At 50.9% G+C, this 13,599-nt stretch overlaps 1 protein-coding gene across 1 annotated transcript in view; it reads left to right on the plus strand.

Annotated features, from left to right (window-relative positions):
- The first annotated feature begins 386 nt into the window (after window positions 1-386).
- The window catches only part of LOC144179488 (uncharacterized), a 58,170-nt gene continuing 44,957 nt past the window's right edge, over window positions 387-13,599 (plus strand). The window contains exon 1 of the mRNA XM_077707860.1: window positions 387-573. Coding sequence (XP_077563986.1) covers window positions 402-573 — 172 coding nt within the window. The 5' untranslated portion in view covers window positions 387-401. The remainder of the gene's footprint in view (window positions 574-13,599) is intronic.

A 13,599-nucleotide genomic window follows, 5' to 3' on the forward strand; every position in this document is an offset into this window, starting at 1 on the left:
GCAGCAAAAAAATTTGCTATTTTATTCTTTGGACTGATGAAGCAAAATTTCGATGACCCTTGCACTTTTTATCGTTTCTTTGTGTACTCGTTGTATTTTGAGATGACAGCGAAGATCACCAATTTATCTGAGATAAAAAATTTGATGTGGGAGGCTTCGAGCACTGTTGTTTTCAGCTGAATGGTAGATGTCCGTGAAAGCACCCATTGTGCCCGATGTATCAATATAAATTGCACCGCTGATAACAAATCATTATCTGCGCTTCTTCCTTTCATTTTTGTTATCGCCCGATGTGAGTCTTGCACCCAAAAGCCGCCTGATACTGGTAATGCGATTGGTGCAGGCTGTAGCAATCTCCCCGGTGCACTTCCTTTTCGTTTGCGTGAGGCAAGATAGGAGCAATGCCGGTACCCGCAGAAACCCCTCTTTCGGCCCACACTGCAACGTATACATATAGGCGTCACGACTTCCGTGTCTGCAGTCAGCACAGCTCCCACCCGCTTTGTCTGCCCCCTCCGTCCATTCTGTACCCACATCGGCTGAATCGTGCGCACTCGTCGAGAGCAATTCCAGGTGGGTGCACCTTACGCCACAACTTCTCATAGCTCTGTGCTTTCGGTGGCCGGCAAGGAGATAATGGGGAACCCGCTCAACGTGACTTAAATAGCGGAGTTTCATTCCCTCCGGGGAGGTTAGCTAATAATTTCTAGTTGTATCTACTGAAGGCTGAAATCTGTGTTAGGTGGAAGATTTGTTCGGTGGTAATGTGAGAATTATGTACCATTCTCAGCTTGTGGAGGTTTCTGTGAATTTGCCCCTTGACCAGTACTTTTATTTTGTCATTCATTCTGAATTTTGTCGCATTAGCGTGGAACTCAGTTTATCACGCTCGTCAGGCGGAAGCAGGTGAGAACTTCAGAGAAAATCATGAATATCTTCCATCAAGTATGGCGAATTCCCGAAAGAATGCAGCATGGTCATCGGCAATATCGTCCTTTAAACAAAGCATAACAGAGCCGAGGCGCGATGTTACCGCGAAGTTGCCCTTCAACCGGCCTTCGGCAGCTGCATATAAAGGGACCCTGCAGCACTTACCACCGACTACTCGTAATGTATTTTGGGATAAAGTCTATTACTCCAGCAATCTCCTTCCGTAAGAATTATAAAAATTCGTTCTCTATCAAATAAGCTACGCGCGATGAGAAATCGCGCAACAAACCTTCCCTCTCAACTAGACCGCGGACAACGCGACGTAAGCTGCGCGCTCTCCCCCGAAGAGGTGGGCGGCTCATGGCTTTCTGTTCGGCGGCCTTTGATATATCACAGGGGGAGTTCTCCTCTTTTCTCCACAATGTGGAGGGGTCTATTGCCGGCCTGGTGCTACGAAAAAGCAGGCATGGCTGCCTGCTCGCAAGCGCGCGTTCAGGCTGGTAGGGCGTTTTTGAAGCAACAAACATTTATTTTCCCGTGGTCTTCTTGAAGTTCGTCACTCAAACGCCAAAATTATTCGTACAGGTTCAGTCAAAGAAGAGGTTGGTGCACAGCGCCGACGACGGCGGTGCGTCACACGAAATGCGAGAAAGCTGATTAGCCACACCCAATAGGACAGCCACCGCAGAAATGACGTAATTTCAGCTGTGCTAGTGATGCATAATGGCGGACTGTGAAGAGAGCGCGGTTGGTTTTTCTGTGTCCTGAACAACGATTTGCGTGCTCACCGCTCCACGGGCACGCGTAATATTTGGCTTAGGTATTCCTGGCAGTGTAATCTAAACGTCGCGCGGTTTATCTGCACTGCTCAATGCGTGTTGCAGGGTTGCTTTAAGTGAAGCCGGCGTGTCACTCTACATATCACCAAATGGAAAGGAGTTCGCACTTATGCAAGAAGGAAAGCGAATCAAAATTTTCCCAACAGACCGTTCGTCGCGACTTGGCGCAGCCAGCACCGAGGCGTTGGAACTGATTGTGACCAATTCTTTCTCGGTAATCTTTACTTTGGTGAAAAGGTGTTCATTTGCTGTTGACCTCGCCCTCGCAAAACGCCCGGTTCGCATACTGTAGGGGCAGAGCGGAAGAACTGAGGTGGCTGTCACATTCGTCCCCAGTACAGTAAGAGCTCGTTATTTCGAACTCGAAAGGGACCATAAAATTGTTCAAATTAGCGGGCGGTTGCAAGAATTAATGAACATCGTGCCACACTGCGCGGGCACAGCACAAAGAAGCAACTTCTGGACTCGTCTACGCTGTTGTTTTTGTAGCGTAAGCTGCACTGGCCGAGGTTGAGCAGTTGCGCGTGGACCTTGAAGGGCCGTTGTGCGCAAGCGCGAGGAGAATTGGATTAATGAATCGGGTCGGATTGAATTGGGTTGGATTGGATTTGATTTGATTTGATTTGATTGAATTTGGATTGGATTGGACTAAATTGGATTGTATTGGATTGGAAATCCAATCCAGTTGGAGTGCGGGTGTGTAGAGAATTGGGTCTGCACATTCGCCAGTCTGCGCATTCCGGAGGAGTGACGTCATAGCCGTGGCAGAGGAGGAGGAGGAGGAGGAAAAACTTTATTGTGAGCCAGGTGATGTGGGAGTGGCTCCTCAGTCCAGGAGACCATGGGACGACCTTGCTGTCCCAGCCCTGGACACCAGGAGTTGCTGTGCATCCAAGCTGGCGCTGGTCGTCAGGTTCTCCCACAGCTCAGGAAGGGGAAGGGAAGTGGGTAAAGGAGGGAGGGCTGGGTTGTGTGCGCACCCCAAGATCATGTGTATGAGGCTACATGGGTTAGGGCAGAATTTACATGTGGCAGAGTATTGGGTGGGGTACATCCGATGTAGCCAAGTTGGGTGAGGAAAGGTGTTTGTTTGAAGCCTCCGGAGTATTACTTCTTCTGTTTTAGTAAGATGCGGGTGAGGAGGGGGAAAATGTTGTCTTGATGTGCGGTAATGTTGGGTGATGTCTTGAAATGTCAGCAGGGGAACGAGACTTGGTGGTTCCTCAGGGGCCTGGGAGGAGAGTTCGCAGGCTTGTCTATGGGCAAAATTATTGCCCGTTAGTGAGGAGTGTCCCGGGGTCCACACAATGTCGATCTTCCTGTTGGGGGCATGTTGAGCCAGGAGGTTCCACGTAGCACACACTGGCGCCGGTGCGTGCCCAGTTGTGCGCCTCCGTTGCGGAGTAGCCAAGTCTGACGCAGCGCCGGAGCCGCTTGATAGCTGTTTCGCGTGGCTTCTGGAGTGCCATGCTGCGCATGCGCGAGGAGCAGTGACTGGACTGGACTGGACTAGACTGGACTGGACCGGGCTGGACTAGACTGGACTGGACTGGACTGGATCCGATTCGATTCGATTCGATTGAACATTGTTTTAGCAGCAGTAAGCATGATAATCAGCTAATCCTAGACAATCAGGAAACCTAAGAATAACCTGCTGAACCTTAGCTCACGCTACGTATATCCTGGCATAGCCGAGCCAAGCCACTGCTAATTTTTCTGTTTCGTTGCTTTGCATCTGTAGTAAACTTGGTCTGGTTTGGATTTGCAACACATTTTAATCACACTTAGCAAACTTGTGCTGCGAGGAGCGATAAAAACCAGGAAATCCCAGTTCGAATTGCCCGTTCTGGATACCGACGCGTTCGTATTATAGGAAGTTCTCCCCCATTGAAATATACAGGGCTGTGCCGGGACCAGGGCGTCAGTTCGATTTGACGGTAAGTTTAAATTCACCGAGCTCTAATTAACGAGTTCTTACTGTATTAGCCCGCGCGGCGCTGCCACATCATCCTTTTCATCACAAGCCCCTTAGCCGCATACCCGCATGCCTGTTGGGGCATTCATCGATGGCACATTCTCACAGTGGGCGAAGCGGGTCCTCACTTGCAACATACTCCTGTGTAGAATGGACCGGCTGCCTATGATAACATTTCACATTACAGTGCTAATGATGAGCACTGATTGTCCAATCTTCTGCTCCAAACGGCACCTTGCGAGCATGTAAGCGGGGCACTCTAACAGTACGTGTTCCACGGTTTCTGGTGATCCGCAGTTATTGCAGTAAGGATTCGAGGTGGCGCCAAGTCGAAACAGGTAAGTTTTTGTAAGCGCTGCATTAAGTCGTAATCGGTGATACAAAGTTTCTAGTCGGCGCGGAAGTCGCTCTGGCAGCTTAATCCTCAGCTCGGGGTCTATGTATTGCAAGAACGGATAATGGTGCTCTGGAAGAGACCAGAGACGGTTCCGCTCCGTTAAAACAAGTGCCCAGGACCAATTAGCCTACAAGTGCTCCTTGGCCCCTGGCACACTCCTTCAGCACAACGCAAAGCACTAAAGGCGTTGTTTGAATACCTGCACGAGATCGGCGTCCCCAAACTGATTTAAACTACTGAGAACATGACGTTCGTCCAAGTATTCACATAAACTACATGATGACTTTTTTTTTCCTTCTTCTCTTCTCTTTCTTCTGCCCTGTATCTATAGGGCCTTTTCTACTCTCCCCTACCCATTCCCCCGCCGAGTAGCATGTCGGGGGTACGATTCCGGCAAAACTCTCGGCTTTCTCCTCTAATAAACAGCTTTCTCTCTCTCTCTCTGATTGTCCAACCTCTCCGACTTCCTGCAGAGAATCAGATCGCTCTTTCTTCTGCTACCCTCGGCGACGTTCGCTGTGGCGACGTCCGCCAGAACTAAGACCTCGCTTCCAAAAGCGCACATCGCAACGATTATACTACGGCCACGCTGACGGTGCAGCCATGAGCGTTAAGGCAAATGTCTCGTTTTCGTTCGCGGTTTTCTTTGGTTTTGAGTGGTCCATTATACCGGCAGTATGCACTGCCGGTACTTTATATTTTTATATACTTTTATACTCTTATGTATACGGTTTATACTTTTTTGTGTGATAGAGGTAGCTTACTTTGCTTTATTTGGGAGTGCTTGCCGAGTGCTCCTCAACCCAACTTATTCTGCGCCGGATTGCTCTCTCGTGGTTGGGGTAAACCCTAACGATCCGGCCGAGGTAGTTATATTCTTTTACTTCTTCTAGCGTTTTGTTCAAGAGGACGCTTTTGGCAAGCATATTCCTCATTGCTATAGATTTATTGATATTTATTTTTAGCCCTACGGCCATGATTTCTGATTTTAGTTTCTCAAGCATTTTTTCCAGGTGCTCTGCACTATTTGTATATCTCAGCAAGACTATGTCGTCTGCAAACATAAATTGACTCAATTATTCTCCGTGTATCCTTAATTCTCTGTTTTTTTTTTTTTCAGTGAAGCTTTCAGAATACCCCTTTCAGACCTGCTGTTAACAGTTTTGGCGAGACGGTATCTCCCAGTGTTACTCCTTTTCGGATGGGGAATATATCGCTTTGCTTCTGAAGTACATCCCTTATATGTGTCTTCGAGAAGTGTAATGTAGGTCTCTTCTATTTACTGTTCTTTTAATGCTTGTAGCACTGCTGCGGTGGGTACTGAGTTAAACGCCCTCTCATAGTTCATAAATGCCATGTAAAGTGGTTTAGTGGGTTTGGTGTATTCTTCGGATTTTTCTTTCCCTTTGCTTACAACGTGAATTTCATCGATGGCTGAGTACTCTTTCCTAAACCCAGCCAGCTCTCTGGGTTGTTGGGAATCCAGACTGTCACCGATGCGGCTAACTATTACTTTGGTAAACGGCTTGTAAACAACTGAGAGTAGGCTTATGGGTCTGCAATTTTTAAGGTCCTTGGTTTCTGCCTTGTCATGAATCAGAATAATGCTGGCGTTTTTCCAGGCTATAGGAACTCTTTACGTCATCAAGCGAACATGACACCACAGCAAACACGATGCGGCAGGGAAGAGGTCTTCGATAATTGCTGTCTTCCGCCTTCAAATCACTTAAGAGAATTTAGTGCCCACTAAATTTTCCCGTTAACACAAAAAAAGAGTATAATTGTTACATGCTACATACAAAGGTTCCAGCAGAGCTTCCACTCTCAAAATCCGCGCACAATTTCACGACAAGGCATTGATTTCAGAAAGCGTTTCCCTTACTGCGGATTGGTTGCATCCGTAGCAGCGCCGTTTGTTTGTTTTTGTTGTTGTTGTCGTAGTATTTTTTTTTCAATGTTATCCTGGTTGAAAAAATGAAAAAGAAAATTTAACGCTTTCTCTGTTGTTTTTCGTCGGCCGCTCAGATCTCTAGTTCTAGGCGCGCACTCCGAATTTCGGGAAGATCGGCTGCTTATACAACGCCGGAATTTTAAAGCGAAAGCCTTAGGTCTCTGTGTTCGAAAAATATATGAGCGCAAGCGGGGATAGTGCGTCAGGAATGGGAAACGGGAGTGTCGGAGGGGGAAAGAAGTTCAGAGCCGCCAGAGGGTGAGCCGGTTCCGCACGTGTCATGCCCACCGGGGTCAAGAGGAGACTTCTGGCGGTGGCGAGCGGAACAAGCTTCCACGGGGGCTGGTCGGGAGGTCCAGGTTCAAGTTCAACCTCATTTCCAACATTCGCGTGTTGGGCTCTTCCAGGAGAAAAATGGGTCAGAGACCACTTGAAGTGCGCCTGGCAAAGCAGCTGTTTGGCAACTTAACAAACAAATTTACGCGTCTATAGATATATAGATATTGTCACGAAGCCAAGGACGACGCAGTTGTCTTGCAGGAGAAACAAGTTTATTGGAGCGAACTTGTGCTCCCCTAACAACTCAAAAGAATACAGAGGCGGCGAAGCAGCGGTCAACAAAGTGACTTGCGTCAGCGAGCGTCGCAGAATCGAATGCTCCGGCGTCCGCACTGCAGGCTTTTTATCTTTCGGCGAGCGTGGTTCTCGAAACGTCGATTCACATCGAGAACATAGTAGATCCAAGAAGATTATTCTGGGCTGTTCACGTTAGATCGGAATGCTCTCCCTATCACGACAGATAACACATGCGGCACAGAAGGAAAGAATGGAACACGCGCTTCCCTTGGCGTAGAGACCGGCGCACCCGGGCGGTAAAAGCAAAACACAAATAAACAAACCCAATGTATGGTTCGCGGCATTACCCCCCCTCTAAGAGTGCATCGACCCGATGCTAACATAAGCGACAGTCTGAAAATAAAAATAAAATTCGTTATCGTCCGTAGAAAGGTTTTAAGCGAACCACGTGAACGACTTCGGGCCGCGTGCGTCGTCGTGATGTTCCGGAATCACCATCGGGGATCACCTCGTAGGTAAGTTGGCCGACACGTCGTAGAATCTGGTAGGGTCCGAAATACCGTCGCAGGAGCTTCTCACTGAGTCCGCGTCGTCGGATGGGAGTCCAAACCCACACACGATCCCCTGGTTGGTACTCGGCGTCTCGGCGTCGGAGGTTGTAGCGGCCCGCATCCACCAGCTGCTGGTCCGTTATACGAACTCGAGCGAGCTGGCGGGCCTCCTCCGCACGTTGAAGATATCCGTGGACGTCGGCGTTGAGGTCGTCGTCTTCTACGTGCGGAAGCATGGCGTCGAGCATCGTAGTTGGCCTTCTACCGTAGACAAGCTCGAACGGCGTCAGCTGCGTCGTCTCCTGGATAGCCGTGTTGTACGCAAACGTGACATACGGGAGCACTTCGTCCCAAGTCTTATGTTCAACGTCAACGTACATTGACAGCATATCTGCGATTGTCTTGTTCAGACGTTCTGTTAGTCCGTTCGTTTGGGGGTGGTACGCCGTCGTTCTTCGGTGATCCGTGTTGCTATAGCGTAATACTCCTTGCATCAGCTCCGCAGTAAATGCCGTTCCGCGGTCTGTGATTAGGACTTCCGGGGCTCCATGTCGCAGCACAACTTGGCCGCTGCGTGACATCTGGTGGAGGTGCGGGGTACGCACCCTTCATGCCCACTGCAACCTCGGGAAGCCGCCAAGCCAGTCCAACAAGAGCCAGCCTCCGCCTGCAAGGTTTACCACCCGAGTTCGGTTTGATGCCAGAAGGGCCCAAGAGAAGGAACGCTGCAACCAACACCATGGTACAAGAAACAACGTCGCCAGTCATGCTGCAGCAGCCCCGGGAACCGCCATCGTTCCGGGGAGCCCCCGCTGAAGATCCAGAGGAATGGTTGGAGAAGCTGGAGCGCGTGCGGATCTTCAACAGGTGGGACGATGAAGAAACCTTTCGGCATGTTTTCTTTTACTTGGAGGATGCAGCCCGAACTTGGTTTGAAAACCACGAGGGCGCCTTGACCGACTGGACGCAATTCAAAAGCGAGTTCCTTAAGACCTTCACGACCGGGGTGAGAAAAGAACGAGCTGCGATTTTACTGGAAACTCGAACGCAACACCCGAACGAAGGAGTCGTAATCTTCGTCGAGGAAATGAAGCGACTTTTCCGCCGTGCGGACCCAGGAATGACGGAAGAAAAGAAACTACGGTTTCTGATGCGAGGTGTGAAGCAAGAGCTCTTCGCGTGCCTTGTTCGCAACCCCCCCAAGACCGTGTCCGAATTCGCGTCTGAGGCCGCCGCGATGGAGAAGACGCTCGAAATCAGAACGAGGCAGTACGACCGCCCAATCAATGCGCTGGTTTCGGAGACGCTTGGTGCCAGCGCTATCAACTCCGACTCACTACGTGACACTATCCGCGAAATAGTGAGGGAGGAGCTGCGGAAACTGCTCCCGACGCCGCCGCAACCACAAGTCGCTTCTCTTAGCGACGTCATTAGAGAAGAAGTGCAGCAAGCGCTGGGAACTTCAACGACGCCAGTAGCACCTCGCGAGCCGCAAGCCATGACCTACGCGGCTGCTGTACATCGCCCTCGCCCACCTGCACCCTATCGTCACGAGGCTCCGTACCGTCGTCCCCTCTCGCCGGCCCGACCACCTGCGGCGCAACCCCCTGCCCCAAGGAAGACCGACGTGTGGCGAACGTCCGACAATCGTCCGCTGTGCTACCACTGCGGAGAGGCCGACCACGTCTACCGTCGCTGCCCCTACAGGAGGCTCGGTTTGCGAGGGTTCTCCGTCGACGCACCCCGCCCCCGAACTGGCCAGCGCCCATCGGAGATCGAAGAGTACCTGTCCAACACCAGCCGTCGACCAGCCCGTTTCAACCGTTCGCCGTCGCCCTACCCCTACCAATCGCCGAACCGCCGTAGCAACGCTGACTTCGCCCGTGGAAGGTCCCCCAGCCCACGCGGGGGAAACTAAAGGCGGCAACTTCTGGAGGTGAAGTTGCTCTACGGCGAAAAACTAGAAACCCTCCAACGACGCAAGGACGCGCTGAAGACAGTGATTCACGACATGCCCTCATCCCGACGACCCGACCTAACCCTGACGAGACTCCCGAACACGACGACAGCTACACGGCGCGACGCGTACCCGACCTGACCGAGACGTCCGTTGAGAAGACGACGACAACGACGATGCACAGTGCCCGACCATCAACACGTACAAGCAGAGATACGACGCCCCGACGAACCCGGAACTCGAGGACGACTGCATCTGACGTCAAGGTGTCCATCGACGGCTTTGACGTAGTCGCCCTCGTAGACACGGGAGCTGACTATTCGGTAATGAGCGGACCATTTGCGTCTAAACTGAAGAAAGTTATGACCAGATGGGACGGTCCGCACATACGCACAGCAGGAGGCCACCTCGTGACGCCAAGTGGAACGTGCACATCGCGCGTCACCATAGACGGCACGACGTACCCTGCGGTGTTCGTCGTTTTGCCCAACTGCTCCCGCGACGTAATTCTCGGAATGGACTTTTTGACGGACAACGGCGCAATAATCGATCTGCAGACGAAGTCGATAACGTTTTCCTCCGACCACTCCATGACGCCGGAATCGAACCCCGAAATCCGTGCAGCTGTAAGGATAGCCGATGATCATGTCACCCTGCCACCCCGCGCAAGTTTGATGATCACCGTCTACTGTGAAGGTGCTGCTCCTGACGTTGACGCTATCGTGGAGAGTGACCAAAGGTTGCTTCTTGACCGCGGTGTGTCTGTCGCAAGAGGCATTGCGCGCTTCAAGGAACACCAATCCCACATTTTGGTTACTAATTTCACCGAGGAGTACCAGCACTTAAACAAGGGCGCGGCAATTGCATTCCTCGAAGAAACGCAAGAAGCAAGTGACGTGATCGCGGTCGCCGACTTTGAACGCACCCCCGTAGAAACCTTCAAGCTCCCGCAGCCCTTCGACGTGAATCCGGCGCTACCGCAAGAACAACGGAACAAATTATTGGCTTTGCTGCGTCGCTATAGCGAATGTTTTTCGTCGAGCGCAAAACTACGTCAGACCCCTCTAGCGAAGCACCGAATAATAACCGAAGATGGAGCCCGACCTACCCAGCACCTCCACCAGATGTCACGAAGCCAAGGACGACGCAGTTGTCTTGCAGGAGAAACAAGTTTATTGGAGCGAACTTGTGCTCCCCTAACAACTCAAAAGAATACAGAGGCGGCGAAGCAGCGGTCAACAAAGTGACTTGCGTCAGCGAGCGTCGCAGAATCGAATGCTCCGGCGTCCGCACTGCAGGCTTTTTATCTTTCGGCGCGCGTGGTTCTCGAAACGTCGATTCACATCGAGAACATAGTAGATCCAAGAAGATTATTCTGGGCTGTTCACGTTAGATCGGAATGCTCTCCCTATCACGACAGATAACACATGCGGCACAGAAGGAAAGAATGGAACACGCGCTTCCCTTGGCGTAGAGACCGGCGCACCCGGGCGGTAAAAGCAAAACACAAATAAACAAACCCAATGTATGGTTCGCGGCAATATACGTGCATATAATCAAACACTTATAAACGCATACGCTAATGTATACCTAAACTAACAGCCGCATACACATGCATACACGCACCTATGTATGTGTAACAATGTATACGGGGAAGCACACTTGCGTACTAGGACCGTCAGAAGTAATTGGAACACAGGATCTGTGGCCGAACTGCATTGCAGCGCCATTAAGTAGGTAGGACCACATAGACCGGCGGCAAATGAAAGGACGAGAACACGCATGCGCCCCTGACGACAGCGATAGCCCACCTATACCTCTCAAACAACTTCCTTTAACCTGGGTTCGAGACCCCCATGCAGCATACCGGTCTCGGCGATGGTGCTGAAAGTATACACATCTAAAAATATTTAAAGTAAAAAATTAGTGCCATTTTACTCTGTGAAGAAGAATGACCGTCAAGGCTGGACGCACTCCACAAAGTGGACGAAAAAAAAACACGTTTATCGTAATTTGCGATGGAGCATACTTCCTAGCTGAATGAACCTCTGAAGGATCCGGGCCTTGTTCTTGCAGATATACATGAAACTGCGTGTGTCCCTCCCGCGTCGTGAGCACCTTACGGTTTGTGTAAGGCTGGATTCAGACTCTTGCCTCAACTGTCGTAATAACTTTAAAGAATGACGTCGTTTTACGTCTCGGCCAATCGAATTGCGTGACATGCCATTTTTTCGCCCAGAGATCACCATACGGCTTTTGTGTCGGTAGTCTGAACCAGTGTTGCGGAGTTACCACTCCGGAATCGGAATGATTCCGGATTCATTCCACCTTTTCGAGACGCCGGAATGGAATGGGAATGGAATGAGGACAATGCTTGGAGGAAGGGAATGGGAATGGAATTAAGTGCCTTTTCCCCGGAATGGAATGGGAATGGAATGGGGATTTTTAGACGACGGCGTCAGCATTGCTTGCACCTTCAGGCTAGTTAATCTGTGGCGACGACTGCATCGGTATATCTTAAAGGGAGTACCGGTGACGAAAACGAGAACTCATACCCGGCATCTCAAGTAACTGACCGGTGGCACCGTTAGGCCGGCTCTTCCTGCTTCGGCAGGATTTTTGAGGCATAGCTTTCTCTGTACCATTGTGTGTGGTGCCGATGGCAGACCGGCGTCTCTGTCAGTGGCAGGCGCCGTGTGACCAGGCCAGCAGGCGGGGAATAGCATCGAGAAGCAGGGGGGGCATACGAGCGGCGCGCATCTGAAGCCACGGTGTTTCTCACCGCAAACTGTTGCTGCGAAATCTTGGAGCTAACAATATAGAACGTTCACGCATTATACATGAAACAACGAGTGTGCGTGGCGCTTTCCTCCAACCCTCTGTACCCGGCGTGCAATAGCCTTGTAGCTTGTAAGCTGACCAGGGGCCGAATTCTCTAAAACGACGGGGCGTCGCTTCGAAGCGACGGGTCAGCGCCATTAAAATGCATGTGTTGTGGGGTCGGGGCCGTCGCTTTGCGGTGCTCCTCATGAGGAGTGACCCTGAGAAAAGCAGTGCGGAAAGGGCGAGAAGCGACACCCACTGCCCCCCATCGTTTCACTTGTCGCTTCGCGCCCTTGCCACACTGCTTTACTCAGGGTCACTCCTCATGAGGACCACCGCAAAGCGACGGCCCCGACCCCACAACACATGCATTTTAATGGCGCTAACCCGTCGCTTCAAAGCGACGCCCCGTCGTTTTAGAGAACTCGGCCCCTGCTAGGCACCTCGTGGGAATACGGCGCCAACCTTTCTACCGTCTGTCTGGGTATTGCAGCGGAGCCCATGGGCTCCAGTAAATCAAAACCAAGGCAGCAAAAATAATGTTGTCGGTGAGGGATTTGCGTGTACGGTATCCACCATAAGCGTAGGAAGTGAGCTTCGGATATGTTACTGAGCTTTCTACCTCCACGCTCTGCTACGGCGGCTACGGTAATGGGTAGCCGGGATATGCGATTGCACTAGGTATTATACAAGACAAGGCAGAACCCGCAGCTGCCGGAAGGCAATAGTTATAGTTCCGGCTCCAATATAGCGCTTTTTGCGAGTGCTTTGGCAGCTTTCAGCAGTGCGACCCCGTGCTTTGCTTCGATCCGAATATGCGGCCCTCTCGTCCAGTTGTGCCAAACTTGTTCGTGGTTTGGTTGCAGTGCTTCTGTGCACATGACCTTGCGCTGGGTACAAACGTGCCTTATTACTGAAGCCTTATTCGGCTTGAAATTTGGAGCATCGACACTATTCCGATAGGAAGGCCTCATTTCAAACTTTTGATTGATTGATTGATTGATTGATTGATTGATTGATTGATTGATTGATTGATTGATTGATTGATTGATTGATTGATTGATTGATTGATTGATTGATTGATTATAGGGTTTAACGCGCCGATGCAACGCAGGCGATGAGGCGCGCCGTAGTGGAGGGCTCCGGATTAATTTTGACCACCTGGGGATCTTTATCCTGCGCCGAAATCTCGTACACACCGGCGTTTTAGCTTTTCGCCTCCATCAGAAAAGCGGCTGCCGTGGCCGGGAATCGAACCCGCGACCTCGTGCTCATCAGTGCAACGCCTTAGCCACTGACTCACGGCGGCCGGTTCATTTCAAACTTTTGATCAAGTCCTCGTGCATATTGGTTGCGTGTTCATGGAAACAAATTGCGTAACCATGCTTCTTTATTTTTTCAGGGCTCCCGTCACGGTATGGTTCTGTCACTTTAAATGAGGTGGTCATAAATAATGTCCTGTATTGAACAGGCTGGGTTGAGCATCTGTGCCAGGGCAATAAACAAGCGAAATGGAGATCAACGGGGAAGCAGTGGCGACTTTCCTACGGTGAATTGAAAACTGTTAACGGTGTTCCGTGCCACTGCCCTCCAGTATCTC

This window comes from Haemaphysalis longicornis, unplaced genomic scaffold (genome assembly GCF_048455015.1).
Source record: "Haemaphysalis longicornis isolate Haplotype H1 unplaced genomic scaffold, Haemaphysalis longicornis Haplotype H1 scaffold_4, whole genome shotgun sequence".
Classification (NCBI taxonomy): Eukaryota; Metazoa; Arthropoda; class Arachnida; order Ixodida; family Ixodidae; genus Haemaphysalis; species Haemaphysalis longicornis.